This window comes from Oncorhynchus keta, chromosome 13 (assembly GCF_023373465.1).
Source record: "Oncorhynchus keta strain PuntledgeMale-10-30-2019 chromosome 13, Oket_V2, whole genome shotgun sequence".
In the NCBI taxonomy this organism is placed as follows: Eukaryota; Metazoa; Chordata; class Actinopteri; order Salmoniformes; family Salmonidae; genus Oncorhynchus; species Oncorhynchus keta.
In genome coordinates, this window is record NC_068433.1 from 47,327,378 (window position 1) to 47,342,901 (window position 15,524).

A 15,524-nucleotide genomic window follows, 5' to 3' on the forward strand; every position below is an offset into this window, starting at 1 on the left:
TGTTTTTGTTTGTTTTGACTTCTGAACTTAGTTTACACATCCTGGACTTTTGATGTTTATTTTAGAGTCCGACAACTGACCGCCCAGACAAACAGACACACTGTCATACCCAGACAAACAGAAGGGTGGAACTTGGCTTCTGTGAAAAGCGGGGCTGGTTCTGTCTTTCTCAGAAGCTTTGTATCAGTGCTCGTTTGTTATGATGTTCTGCCAAGCACCTCAGGGTGAGCTGCAGGTCACAGGAATGTGTGCGCTCAATACTGCCAGCACTCTACTCTACCGGTCAACATCACAATCCCTCTACAGGTGTTCATTCTCTGTGTATGGGTGAGTGTGTGTCTGTTTTACAATCTGTCTCACGCACACACACAGCTGTCACCACCCATGTAGGTCCTAAAACACCTGTAGAGTGAGGCCTGGGAAGGCGAAAGACTAATGCATGCAGGCTGCTCCTGCTATTGGGTTATCCTTGAGATTATGACAAGGGCAGGAAACTAAAAAGAGAAAAGGTTTTGGAAGAGAAGCTCAGGGAACTGGGAGTTGAGGTCTTTTCAGGTCAGATACTACTGGCTGGCAGAGGGGATGAGTGATTTGTCTCTCCAGAGAAGAGGGAGATGAAGAGAAAACACAAGAGCCACACATCTCATCGTTCTAGTGGGTAGGGACGATCAGTGATGCTGAGATGGAGCATGGGAGACATTGGACCATAAGCCAAAAGACGCAGAATACTCCATTAGAAACAAGGGCTCATTGTATCCTATTGGACGGCCCATGTGCGAGAATACCACTTACTAACTGCATTAGAACTACAAGAGGGCAAGCATTAAATTTGATCATGAATCATATTTAGTGACAGCAAATCACTTGTTTCCACGGATGGATCTTTTTTAGTCCGAGGGCACAGTCCTTTGGATGGAGTTGTGTCTACAAGGATTAACACAGAACAGTTTATTTTACTCCATTAATGTATGTTTAAGGTGTGAAACAGTAGGTTTTATTGTGCACCGGTGTTGCTGCACGACAGCGTGAGGCAGGTATAGGGGAGGTGAGACCTCCACTCTTTCAATCCCGCTAGACAGGCCTGTATGTTTCTTGGAGCGTACGCACTAACCACCATCCACAATCATAACATGCTACCGATCTCCTGGTCGACTCTTTGTTTGAACAAGTCCAATGTGGTCGGTGCCGTACGTTTGCAGTGTTGGACACAAGTGGTGCTCGAATGGCTATGTGAAATACAGAGAAATCAATGTTGGAGATCAAGATGCCGCAACCTCTTTTTGCACACACCACTGAACATTTTCCAAAGATTATAATATCCTCTTAGGGTGAATTAGAATTGCAAAGTGCAAGGTTTTTGTGAGAAATGTGAGTCATGAATCTCTCAATCAATCGTGTCTCCCAGAATCAAAGTGACCCAAGATCACCACCTGGTGGTCTCCCACCCCTGTTTCTAGTCTCTCTAGGTAAGGGATGGGCAACTCCAGTACTATGGTGCTGGAGAGGTGTCACACTTTTCCCCCATCCCTAGAAAACACAGGTGATTGAACTAATTGTGTTATAAACAAAAAATCACAATTAGTTGATTATTGGAGTCAGGTGTGCTGGCTGGGGCAAAAGTGACACCAATCAGGTCCCCGATGACTGGAGTTACCCATCCCTGTTCTGGACAGATGGCTTGCCTCCCACAATGTACCAATGATCCATCTTAACACGTCTGGAAAGGAAAGGGAAAGTGGGATACCTAGTCAGTTGTACGACTGAATGCATTCAACTGAAATGTGTCTTCCGCATTTAACCCAACCCCTCTAAATCAGAGAGGTACGGTATGTATACAACGTCAGTTTGGCATAGAGGAAAGGGTGGCGTTGGTACATCCAGCTTTTTTAAGTCACTGCATTATACACTTCTTGCCCTATCTTAACATCCCCTGGACACATAGTAGCTGGTAAGATGGAGATCACAGGGGTTATTTTTAATGAGGGCATTTTTGCTAGTGGCTAGTTTGTATCAACTACCTTCACTAAAACTACAGCAAACGTTGGTTTCGGTGTGTCTGCCTCGTGATTTTTTGGGGAGAGTTGTCTGTCTGAAGAGGACCCTCCCGGAACAACCAAGAGAATCTGTCATTAATCCCAGAGCTAGTACTGTTGTTGCCCTAGGTCTTGAATTTCAGAGACTGCTTTGTTACCTTCTTTGACATACCATGTCATTTTTGGCAAGTTAAACCAAGTGTAAACTGAGCTTGAAGCTTGCAGTATTAAAGTATCCATATTAGGTCATTCTCATGACCCTTAACCTCTTTATTTTTTTGTTTGAACAAGGAGATCCTTGGTTTGAAGTTGGAACAGTAGGATAACCTTGATAGAGCTATTTCTCATAGGCCAGGAAGGCTATCCTGGTTAGTAGGCCAACTTGGCTTCCAGCTTAATCTCCAGTTATAATGTAATAACGAACGCAGAGAGGAATCAAAGAGAGATCAGACAGGTGTGAACTCTCCACCTCTCTCTGTAATCCCCTCCACCACTTCAGACAAGATGAGACCTTCAGCTAATTCCGCCCCAACCCACATATGCGAAGCCAGGGGCTCAAGAAAAAGAGAACAAATGCTAATAATGAGCAGTATTAAAGGAGAGAAAACAAAGGAAGAGATTAGAGGTTTTCTTTTGAGGTAAAAAAAATACTTTTCTTTAATCTCCTGGAGATTTTCTTAGGCCTACACGATGTAAAACCAGCCTGAAGTGGAAATGTGTTGATCTGGATGAGGGCAGTTGAGAGAAAAGGCTGCAAAGCATTACAATACAGACTAAATGTGACTACGATAAATCATTAGAGCACTCGGTACAGTGGGTTACACAAAATGTAAATTGGATCATTTTGGTCATCGTTTAATTTCAAGTGTCTCTGTGCAGTAATCATTGTGTTTAGCAGCATTTTTTTGTTTATGAATGCGGAAAAAAACAGTCCATGATCTGTGCTTCATCTATGTCTTCAGCGAGGACTCTGTGAACCCCAATGACCCATCCTTTTGAGTCTGGGGAGGCTAGCGTGCCAAGGTAACGATGGTCCATGACATTAGGAAACACTTAAATTCTGAAGGCAGGATGATACTGTACATCATTGGGGGATTTGTGGTTAGTATGTGAGGCAGGATAATTTTGCTTGGAACCAGTAGTGGTTATCGTATCGTCATGGCAACCCCTTTTGTGTTTAGGGGCCTCAGCAGATTTGGATCCCAGTGGTCTGTGATTTTCTGGGGGGGGGTGGATTCGAGCTGTGCTGGATGTAAGCTGAGAGATGCAAAATTATTAAGTGTTTGAATTTGGGTTAAGCAAGTGGATGTGTGCACTGCTGCACTCAAGTCGAGCGGTATTGTAGATCAATCTTCGGCTCTGTGCACCATTTTCTCTCCATTGGAGAGGTTGTGTTTCTCTGTGAGTAAAGTGAACCATGTTTGATTTACACTGGAATAATTGAACAGGAAGGCCTCCCACTCTAGGTGGTCGGAGGCTTTCACAGCCACTGTGTACATCATGATGTTTTACAGTCGGAGTAGATCTATGAACCGATTTGCGTTCTGGCTTTAAAAATGAATACGGGTGAACTCTAGTACAGACACATTGTCACTGATACAGAAACAAGGCATCTATTACCCCTTGAACCCACAGGTAGAGAGAGGAAGAGAGAGGAGATGGAGAGAGTTTATCATGCCAGTTGTGAAACCCTACTGACCGTGTAGTGTTATACTGTGAGGTCTGTGTGACCAGGTCCAGCTTTAGATCCACTGGGCCTCAGTACTGGCTCTGACAGTAGCCAGCTGAGGAAACATGATATTTAAATCATTCATAATTAGCTCCTTCCCTTTACTTAATAACACGTGAAGACAAATGGGTTCCAAGAATTTTCTAAATGGAAACAGTTGGTTTGGAATGGGAGGCAGTGGCACATGGGCTTATATTGTAGTACTCCCACCCTCTTTGATGTTCATGTTCCCTCTCGCTCTGTCTCTTGCTCGCTTGCTCTCTCAAACACAAATGCACAGACTTTGTATACTTTTTTTGTCTCTTTCCTTGATCTCCCTCCATGCTCTTTTTCTGATCACTATTTTACACGTGCATTCTAAAGTTTTTCTCTGTAATCTCTCTACTAAGATAAACATTCTCGGACATATTCAGCCTGTACATTTCCTACCCCCATGTGTGTGTCTCTCTCTTTCATGCCCTTTGTGATTGGACTGAAAAAAATCTAATGTATTACTTTGTACATTCTCCTCACAATACATGTATAACGTCACTGTACATATCAATACATGCACCCAACAAGGAAATATTAATGAATCTTGCACGTAAATATAAATGATGTTTTTCAGTTAACTAAATATATACACAGTATTTCACATCTATCCATTTTTAAATGCTAAATCTACTTTAGTCTCTAAAAAATACAATAATAATAATGCAAGTATTAGCCCAGCAGGATTGAAGAGGTGGTTATTCAACTGATTGCCTTAAATGGAACTACTGTATTTTGTGCAATTTGAGCATTGATTGTTTGTGCATTTGGCTCCATGGCCACACAGAGAAATGACAGATTGCACCTTTAAAGACCCAAAATGGCTTCCCCTTTCCACCCCTCCAGAGGTATGTATCAGTTTCACTCCCTGAGTATCTGGCTCAGTGTTGAGGCCCTCAGCCCAATTTCTCCAGGGCACTGTGGAGTATCTTCAGGTCGTCTCTCATCTGGCCTAGGGCATGCTGGATCTTACTGGGTTGGTCCAGAACCTCCAGGCTGCAAGTGAATGGGTCGTACCGGACAGAGAAGGGCCGTTGGATGGACGACGAGTACCGCCTGCAGGTAGAACAATAGGGTTTTAAAACATTGGGTCCATATTTGCGAATAAGCAACCATTTAATTTTAAACAGTTCTCTGACATCAAATGCATATCAGCCAATTCAAATCTGTGATTTACTTGCATGTGACAGAAAGTTAAATTCAAAATCAAATGTTATTTGTCACATGCGCCGAATACAACAGGTGTAGGTAGACCTTACATTGAAATGCTTACTTACAAGCCCTTAACCAACAATGCAGTTTTAAGAAAATGCCCCCCAAAAAGAGATAAGAATAACAAATAATTAAAGAGCAGCAGTAAATAACAATAGCGGGGCTATATACAGAGGGTACAGGCACAATGTGCAGGGGCACAGGTTAGTCAAGGTAATTGAGGTAATATGTACATGAAGGTAGAGTTATTAAAGTGACTATGCATAGATAATAGCAGAGTAGCAGCAGTGTAGAAGGGGAGCATTGCAAATAGGCTGGGTAGCATTTCATTAGATGTTTAGGAGTCTTATGGCTTGGGGGGGTGGAAGCTGTTTAGAAGCCTCTTGGACCTAGACTTGGCGCTCTGGTACCGCTTGCCGTGTGGTAGCAGAGAGAACAGTCTGACTAGGGTGGCTGCAGTCTTTGGCAATTTTTAGGGCCTTCCTCTGACACCACCTGGTATAGAGGTCCTGGATGGCAGGAAGCTTGGCCCCGGTGATGTACCGTACGCACTACCCTCTATAGTGCCTTGCGGTCGGAGGCCGAGCAGTTGCCATACCAGGCAGTAATGCATCCATGCTCTCGATGGTGCAGCTGCAGAACCTTTTGAGGATCTGAGGACCCATGCCAAATCTTTTCAGTCTCCTGAGGGGGAGTAGGTTTTGTCATGCCCTCTGCACAACTGTCTTGGTGTGCTTGGACCATGTTAGTTTGTTGGTGATGTGGACGCCAAGGAACTTGAACCTCTCAACCTGCTCCACTACAGCCCCGTTGATGAGAATGGGGGCGTGTTCGGTCCTCCTTTTCCTGTAGTCCACAATCATCTCCTTTGTCTTGATCACATTGAGGGAGAGGTTGTTGTCCTTGCACCACACGTCAGGTCTCTGACCTCCTCCCTATAGGCTGTCTCATCGTTGTCGATAATCAGGCCTACCACTGTTGTGTCATCGGCAAACTTAATGATGGTGTTGGGAGTCGGGCCTGGCCGTGCAGCCACTGAGCACACACCCCTGAGGGGCCCCCGTGTTGAGGATCAGCGTGGCGGGTGTGGTGTTACCTACCCTTATGCCTTGGGGGTGGCCATCAGGAAGTCCAGGATCCAGTTGCAGAGGGAGGTGTTTAGTCCCAGGATCCTTAGCTTAGGGATGAGCTTTGAGGGCACTATGGTGTTGAACGCGGAGTTGTAGTCAATGAATAGCATTCTCACATAGGTGTTCCTTTTGTTCAGGTGTGAAAGGGTAGTGTGGAATGCAATAGAGATTGCATCATCTGTGGATCTGTTGGGCCGGTATGCAAATTGGAGTAGGTCTAAGGTTTCTGGGATAATGTTGTTGATGTGAGCCATGACCAGCCTTTCAAAGTATTTCACGGCTGCAGACGATGTTAGTGCTACGGGTCGGTGGTCATTTAGGCAGCTTACCTTAGTGTTCTTGGGCACAGGGACTATGGTGGTCTGCTTGAATATGTTGGTATTACAGACTCAGACAGGGAGAGGTCGAAAATGTCAGTGAAGATACTTGCCAGTTGGTCAGCGCATGCTCGGAGTACACATTCTGGAAATCCGTCTGGCCCTGCGGCCCTGTGAATGTTGACCTGTTTTAAAGGTCTTACTCACATCGTTCAATGGAGAGCGTGATCACACAGTCATCCGGAAAAGCTGATGATCTCATGCATGTTTCAGTGTTTCTTGCCTCAAAGTGAGCATAGTTATATAGCTCGTCTGGTAGTCTCGTGTCACTGGGCAGCTCTCGGCTGTGCTTCCCTTTGTAGTCTGTAATAGTTTGTAAGCCCTACCACATCCGATGAGCGTCGGAGCCGGTGTAGTACGATTTCGATCTTAGTCCTGTATTGATGCTTTACCTGTTTGATGGTTCGCAGGCATATTGAGATTTCTTTTAAGCTTCCGGGTAACTCCTTGAAAGTGGCAGTTCTATCCTTTGGCTCAGTGCGAATGTTGCCTGTAAACTGTGGTTTCTGGTTGGGATATGTACGTACAGTCACTGTGGGGACGACGTCATCGATGCAATTATTGATGAAGCCAATGACTGATGTAGTGTACTCCGGAACATATTCTGTGCTAGCAAAACAGTCCTGTAGTTTAGCATCTACGTCATCTGACCACTTTTTTATAGACCGAGTCACTGGTGCTTCCTGCTTAAATGTTTGCTTGTAAGCAGGTATCAGGAGGATAGAATTATGGTCAGATTTGCCAAATGGAGGGCGAGGGAGAGCTTTGTACGCGTCTTTGTATGTGGAGATAAGGTGGTCTAGAGTTTTTTTTCCCCCTCTGGTTGCACATTGAACATGCTGATAGACATGAGGTAAAACTGATTCAAGTTTCCCTGCATGTATACAGCTCATTGAGTGTGGTTTTAGTGCCAGCATCAGTCTGTGGTGGTATTTAGACAGCTACGAAAAATACAGAAACTCTTTAGGTAGATAGTTTGGTCTACAGCTTATCATGCGATACTCTACCTCAGGCGAGCAAAACCTCGAGAATTCCTTAGATACCATGCACTAGCAGTTGTTTACAAATATGCACAGGCCCCCGCCCTCTGTCTTACCAGAGGCTGCCGTTCTATGTTGCCGATAGAGTGTATAATCCGCCAGCTTTATGTTATTAATGTCGTCGTTCAGCCACAACTCGGTGAAACATAAGATATTGCAGTTTTAAATGTCCTGTTGGTAGGATATATGTGCTTTCAGTTCGTCACATTTTATTTTCCAGCGATTGAATGTTAGCTAACAGTACTGATGGCAAAGGCAGATTAGCCACTCGTCGCCTGATCCTCACAAGGCACCCCGATCTCTTTAAGTGAAATCTCAGTTTCTTTCTCCAGCGAATGACGGGGAAACTGGGCCTGTTTGGGTGTTTGGAGTATATCCTTCCCATCCGACTCATTAAAGACAAATTATTCATCCAATTCGAGGTGAGTAATCGCTGTTCTGATGTCCAGAAGCTATTTTCGGTCATAAGAGACGGTAGCAGCAACATTATGTACAAAATAAGTTAATAACAATGCGGGAAAAAAAATACAAAATAGCACAGTTGGTTCAGAGCCAATAAAACAGCAGCCATCCCCTCCGGCACCATCACAATTGTAGCTGGTCCCATCAGATAACATGGAACACGTTAGCCCTATGCTAACCTCAACAGGTGGCACTTATTCTTCATCAGCCTATCAAAGATCTTAGACTTATATCCACCAACCAATGGCATAAAATAGGTCAACCCTGGCCACTAGAGGGATATTTTAAACCTACAGGAAGAGAGGCCCAACTCGCAGAAAATCTGTCTCCTTCCAGCAGGTGACGTTGTTTCACTCACCCAGGCAAGGAGTTTTTGTATGGAAGTCAATGAGCGTCGAATTTGGTCAACAACAAAAATGAATAGCTTATTTGCTACAAGAGTTTTATTTGATCGAATGGAAGTTATGTAATGCTTAATTAAGTTGTTATGAGGGTACTGATATAAGCAGGACACGTGACATCCCGGTAACTTTGAGGAAAAAACACTTCATGTTGGAGTTGTCTCGAGATAGCTATACATATTCATGAAGCTGGTAGCATAGCATCTTTTTTGTTTGTTGGTAGCATAGCATCTCTCTCCATTGAATACAGGCGGTTGACGTCAACAACTCTCATCGAATATTCAAATAAGATTACAATAATGAGATGTATCCACAAAAAGGATAGGAGGGAGCAAGACAGCCTGCCGTGCCGTTTTCTAGACAACTACCACCATTGTTTGGACAGAGGGCCAGGTATCTTGTCAGTATATCCACAATGTTCTGTTGGTCTGTATAGTTGTGAGCCAATATTGCATTGACGCATCCTCGACTACTCTACTAGCTAGTACTAACAATAGACATTTTCATGTTTTTACATTTATGACAAAATCCCACGTTTCTGTTTCACACACATCCATGTGCTTTTATGGAAGAATGATGAGGTCCTTACAACATGTACGTTTATCGTACATCGTAAAATCCCAAAAACGGAGAGCCTTATGGATTTGTCAAATAGCATGTATACTATCACTATCATTATTGCCTCAAGGTGGCACACTGCTAAAACGGTTGGCTTGAAATCAGTAGCTCACCGTGGGTTCGAGTCACCCTCCTGGCAAGCTTTTTTGTTGAGGAAAAAACTGTTCACTGCAGGGCCTTGATGCTCAATTCAAAACGCATTTGACCAAGTGGATGATTATAATAATGCATAGCCTACAAAAAGTTGTAGGCCTGGTTGTAAGTGTAGCCTACCTACACAAGAATATACTCATGACAGCCAAGTGTGATAAACTTATTTTAAAATAACTGCAATACTGCCATCTGTAGGATGATAATGATACTAACTACAATCCTACTGTACACTGTAATGTTCATCCTCCTCGAGTCAAATAACGCATATGTGACAAAGTAGATTGTAAATATGCATATAACACATTGTAGGCCTACATTTGTGTTCATGTCCATGTAATATAGCCTATGCCATATAATTATTAGGCCATAGCAGTGCGTTTGTCTGCAAGGCTGAAGAAAGAGTTATCTCCTTATTCAATTATTTAATCATCTTCCCTTTCAAGCTGTTGGCGTCCCTTTTCAGCACCTTAATACAGTATATATACATTTCAAAGGGGAGGAAACTCGTGAAATTCGAACCCTTGCCGCAATCTACGACAATTACGTGGATTTGGCACTTAACACAAGAGAGCAATTTGACCAGTCAATCAAATACATGTGACGCTTGCTTTGATGATCGGAGCATCCTGTTGGACTGGGGTGTGTTAAGGATGCTTCCATGAACAGAAGTTGGAACACGTCCAATCACGATGACAATTGTAATTGGCTGATGCATAATTTGTGCCAGGATATAATCAGTGCCACCTGGTGAGATTAGCATAGGGCTAACGTGTGCCATGTTATCGGATGGGACCGGCTACAATTTCAGTGTTCTGTCACGTGCAAGTAAATCGACAAGTTTAATTGGCTGATATGGATTTTGTGCCAGAGAACCTGTTTAAAAAAAAAAAAAAAACTAAAATCGATGTCCGTGCCCCCGCGGAAATCTAATTATCATAATAAAAAAATCATCATAAGAATCTGTCAGTTTAAACAAGAGATATCTGTTTTTTGCATTGGATGAGGCTCAATGCAATGCATCCGCCTATGTAACACCGCATTTGCGGTCAAATGTGACAGCGTGGTGTTTGTCAGATTCATTTATTTTATTTAATCTTTATTTATACCGTTTTCTCTCATTGAGATAACATCTCTTTTCCTAGCGAGACATGCTCCAATAGCATATGATGAGATGATGACATTCTGAAAATCGTCTTCTAAGGGGTTAATAAAATGTTTTTTTTATACTTCAAGGGGTCTCCAGATTCAAAATCAAATAGCAAAATGATCCTTGGTATGACCTTAAAACAATTCCATATAGCTTAGTAGTACCCCCTCCCCTGGCTTAGACGGGGCTTAAAACTCTTATGGGTTAAATTTAAATGTTCGGAAGTATGGACTCCGAGTGTCTCCTCAGGTCATCTCATCTCTCTCATAATGAGGTCACCTGTCCAGCATCACTACTCTGGATGGTTCTGATTTAGAATATGTGGACAACTACAAATACCTAGGTGTCATGTTACACTGTAAACTCTCCTTCCAGACTCACATTAAGCATCTCCAATCCAAAATTACATCTAGAATCGGCTTCCTATTTCGCAACAAATCATCCTTCACTCATGCTGCCAAACACACCCTAGTAAAACTGACTATCCTACCGATCCTTGACTTTGGCAATGTAATTTACAAAATAGCCTCCAACACTCTACTCAGCAAATTGGATGCAGTCCATCACAGTGCCATCTGTTTTGTCACCAAAGCCCCATATACTACCCACCACTGCGACCTGTATGCTCTCTCGTTGGCTGGCTCTCGCTTCATATCCGTCGCCAAACCCACTGGCTCCAGGTCATCTATAAGTCGTTGCTAGGTATCTCAACTCACTGGTCACCATAGCAGCACCCACCCGCAGCACGCGCTCCAGCAGGTATATTTCACTGGTCACCCCAAAGCCAATTCCTCCTTCAGCTGCCTTTCCTTCCAGTTCTCTGCTGCCAATGACTGGAACGAACTGCAAAAATCACTGAAGCTGGAGACTCATATCTCCCTTACTAGCTTTAAGCACCAACTGTCAGAGCAGCGCACAGATCGATGCACCTGTACATAGCCCATCTGTAAATAGCCCATCCAACTACCTCATCACCACATTGTTATTTATTTTGCTCCTTTGCACCCCAGTACCGCTACTTGCACACTCATCTTCTGCATATTTATCACCCCAGTGTTTAATTTGCCATACTGTAATAATTTAGCCACTATGGCCTATTTATTGCCTCACCCCCCTTATCCTACCTCATTTGCACACACTGTATATAGACTTTCTCCATTGTATTATTGACTGTATGTTTGTTTATTCCATGTGTAACTCTGTTGTTTGTGTCGCACTGCTTTGCTTTATCTTGGCCAGGTCGCAGTTGTAAATGAGAACTTGTTCTCAACTAGCCTACCTGGTTAACTAAAGGTGAAATAAATAAATAAATACATGTGTTCACTAACACACCTGACTCCAAGAATCAACTAACCATGATCTTCAGTTTAGAATGGAATTAGGTTACTCAGCTGTTTGTGCTAGGGATGGGGTAAAAGTGTGACACCACTCCGGCCCCCAAGGACTGGAGTTGCCCATGTCCATCCATACTCTGCTCATTCAGATTACATTAATATATTACAAAATGTAATGTGCTAATTACGAGTAACTCCTAAACAGCTGCCTTCAGTCTGATTTGCTTCTGTGTCCTCAGATCCCCTGAGGTTCCCACGGGCTCCTCCCCAAAACCCCTGAAGCCCCGCGTCCAGGAGCAACAAGATCAACTCAAATCCAAGGTATACGCCACATGTTACACATTTCCTGTGACTTACTGAAGTGCATACATATAGACATTCACCACTTGTATGCATTGATGTACCTCATCTTAATCTTGGCATCCTCAAAGCTTTCTGAGACAAAGTAGACAGGTTGGAAAGTCTGGTCCTGGTAAGGCTGGATTGCTGTCTCCTCTGGGTTGAATGGCTTGTACTCAGGTTCGTTAGAGAGAGCATACTGAAAGATGGAAGTAAGAGATAAGTGATTAGTTATCGTTTTAGACTCCTTCAGAAATGAATAGTGGCATGTTATATGAAAACAGAGATAATAAATGAGGAATTAGTCCCCTCTATCAGTACAATTCTACTGAGTGCCAATGTAAAATACTACTCACAATGAGTTCTCCATATGAGGACAGGAGGCCGGCACCATATGCCTTCACAGTTCCATTCTGCTTACACAGTCCAAACTCCACCGTGAACCAGTACAACTGTCGGAGGGATGGCAACAAGTGATGAGGAAATGATAAGGCTCCGTTTCACCCCTGACAACACATTCATCAAATGGTCAGATTGGTCAGTATTTTATCTTTTCCACTAGATGGCAGCAAAGGTCTGTAATTTGCAGTCCAACACCCAACCTCAGTGCAGCATCTAATGTTTTACATCTGATTGGTAACTGCTTATTTTGAAATGAAAGCTCAAAGGTCAGCTCTTACAGTTGAGAGTCTCTCAATATCCTCGTCTGATGCTCCCAGTGAGGCTAGGCCAATTTCCTGCAAATGACAAACAATTGTGAGTGTTGCGCACTGATAAGACAATTTATGTATTATTATAATGGATGTATTATTACGCCATATGAACCATATTACAAGTCTAAATGTTTTTACCTGGGAAAACTGGGCAAATTCCTTGTCTGCAAGCATAGGAATATGGCCGAGTAACTCATGACAGCAATCTCTGAGAGAAGGAAGCGAAAGAGCAGTGACTACATGACGCACATGTATATGTCCATTGATTAGACTGATTATCATGATACACATTAATCATACATATGTTATTATTTATGATCAGTTAGTAAACTGAATATTATGACACACACTGCTTATTTAGAGTGATTTTACTATGTCAATGACACCATTTGACGTACGGCTCCGGGGAGTGCATGGGTGCGGAGGCGTGGCGGATGTACTGGGTACACTGGAACACTCTGAAGGCCAGGCTAGCTAGGAAGTCTCTGGCGGAGAGTAGCCCTGCCACCGGACGCAGCTGGAAGCCTGTCTTCTCTGGACAAACAAGAACACAGCGCAAGATACCACTGTCAGAGACATATTCACAGCATGGATGCTGATGTTCATACATGGTGAACAGTGACTGCCTGTAGTGTTTCTGCAGTACGAGAACAATCCCTAATGTTGTTATTACTGTTGTAAGCAATCTACAATAAAATAACGAGGCATAATCAATCTATAAGGTGCGCACTGCGCACAGTCATCGACCAGAATTAGTCATTCAATGGAAAGTCATGGGCATGCTGGATTTGCCTTGTCCATGTTTATTATATTCCTTGAAGCTGGGCATAGTGCTGCTATTGCTCTGTCCCTCAGGCAGAGATAGGCTGCTGGGCCTCACCTCTGAGGAAGGCAGAGACCTCCTGGAGCTGGGGGATACTGTCCTCTCCGTAGCCACACTCCCTCTCCAGCTGCTGCAGCCCACCCAGGAACTGTCTGCATGCCAGGTCAGGGTAGATGGTCCTCAGGGTCCGGTACACCTCTTTCCTGTTAAATGACAGCAGCAGCAGACTCATTAGAACACTGTCATTCCAACTCCACAGGTATACTGACTGTAGACTATTATCATTATGAAAGAAGTCTATTAGGATGGTATGATGTCCAGCTCCAGTATACTATACATCAGCTGTTGTTCTCACCATGTGGCCACCTCCTCTGGTGTGTACTCCACTCTGGGTAATGGTTCCCCCCTGTGGAGCAGAGATGGATGCATCAATCATTCCTTTACGAATGCATTTCTACAATGGCATGCCTTTGGTCCAGTGATGCAGTGCTGGCACCTAAGATCGACTGACCACATGGGAATATCTTTTTTGAAAGGTGAGAATGATGAGATCAATTTACTGCCTGTAATTTGCTGCAAGTTCAGCGATGAAGCACCTTCTTTTTCTGTATTCTGGATCACTGAATCCCTGAAAAGGGAATCATAACAATTAGTTAACCATGACATTTTTAGTTTGTTATCCTTTTTGATAGTTGAGTATTTATTTCTAACAATCCAATTAATTATACAAGTATTGCATCAATGCCATAGCCTAGCAATATTGCTAAGGTAACACTAACTGGATGATCCTGGTCCATATCTGGGTCATATTTCGTTATCAACAGGTTGCATTTATCCAGATCTCTGATTTTTCTGGGGAACCAGGGAACTAAAACAAGGAAACAGGAAAATATGTCAGAGCATAATTATTTCACACAATTTAAATGATTAGATAAGAAAAACGTTACTATTATTAGAAACGTGTGATTTATTATTTCATTCAAACTGTATTATAACCTTTTTCCTCTGGGATAGTGCGTACGTCGTCGGCGACTCTCTTGAGTGAGTTGATGAAGATGTCTGTGTCCGAGATGTGCACTTCACACCTCATAAAGAACTCCAGATCATCACAGCCACTGTTCTTAGACTTCCTCCCTGGTCGGCTCTCAATATGTAGAAGCTTAGCTTCAAACGTCTGAATCCATGGTAAAGACATACATACCATATATAAGCAAACACATGTATATTTTATCACCTTGATTCGATAGCGTAGGCCTGATTTTATTGAAGCTCTCCATCTGCAACTCATATCTAATGATGAACATGTTTTCCTTACCTCAAAGACTTTGCCAGTTTTAAAGAACCCTGCATTCTTCTCATGGCTGAGTGCGAAAATAATGTTCAGTGTCACTGTTCCTTCCTTTTCCTCAAACACAAAGTTTTCACCGCCCCGCGATGGGCCAGGGGAAGATGAACCGCTGGCGCGCTCTTTCCGGGCATCTTCGATCAGACTTCGCTTTCTGCCGACGAACGGAATGTTTTGCGCCACACTCTCTGTCTTCATTGAACTTATGTCAATTTTATCGTAGACTGTCTTAAAAATAATATTGTAGAGTTGCTATGATTTGTTTGATCGAATAGTCTATATAGGCCTATTACCGGATACTGAGACTCTCCGAGGCAATGTCTGAAGCTGTGCTATCAGCAGAGAGACAGGTTTATATCCCAGTGCCACACAATTCTTTATGGAAATTAGTTACGCAAATGCACACGTCTCACTTTTAGGTGTTATGCGTCATAACAGCCAATCAATCACCTTTTAATGGAATAAAACACAGTTTATGAAAGCACGTATAGGCCTAATATATTGAGAGAGAAAAACGTTTTGTAGCCTACAAAATAAGATTATGAATATTGACTTTTACTTACATTTATTCTAGGCTATATATTTTTGATTTGTAACAGGTGCAACAGGACATTTATTTTCCCCTGATTTGGGATGCT

The 15,524-nt window shown here is 43.1% G+C and overlaps 1 protein-coding gene across 1 annotated transcript; it reads right to left on the reverse strand.

Annotated features, from left to right (window-relative positions):
- Positions 1-3,372: 3,372 nt before the first annotated feature.
- LOC118392479 (tyrosine 3-monooxygenase-like) lies at positions 3,373-15,492 on the reverse strand. The gene is made up of 12 exons (XM_035784496.2): positions 14,857-15,492; positions 14,538-14,715; positions 14,321-14,409; positions 14,102-14,169; positions 13,897-13,947; positions 13,599-13,744; positions 13,117-13,252; positions 12,857-12,926; positions 12,686-12,742; positions 12,362-12,457; positions 12,071-12,204; positions 3,373-4,848 (listed from the first exon to the last, which is right to left on the reverse strand). The coding sequence occupies exons 1-12, from the start codon at positions 15,082-15,084 to the stop codon at positions 4,689-4,691; spliced, it is 1,413 nt and encodes a 470-aa protein (XP_035640389.1). The 5' UTR covers positions 15,085-15,492; the 3' UTR covers positions 3,373-4,688.
- Positions 15,493-15,524: the final 32 nt, after the last annotated feature.

What these genes read in the sequence shown, in the direction of transcription:
- LOC118392479 (XM_035784496.2), bottom strand. Translation starts at nt 15,084, where the DNA reads ATGAAGACAGAGAGTGTGGCGCAAAACATTCCGTTCGTCGGCAGAAAG. An exon ending in ATATGGACCAGGATCATCCA is followed by an intron (nt 14,170 to 14,320) that starts GTTAGTGTTACC and finishes TTCCCTTTTCAG; the next exon opens with GGATTCAGTGATCCAGAATA. An exon ending in GGTCTCTGCCTTCCTCAGAG is followed by an intron (nt 13,253 to 13,598) that starts GTGAGGCCCAGC and finishes TTGTTTGTCCAG; the next exon opens with AGAAGACAGGCTTCCAGCTG.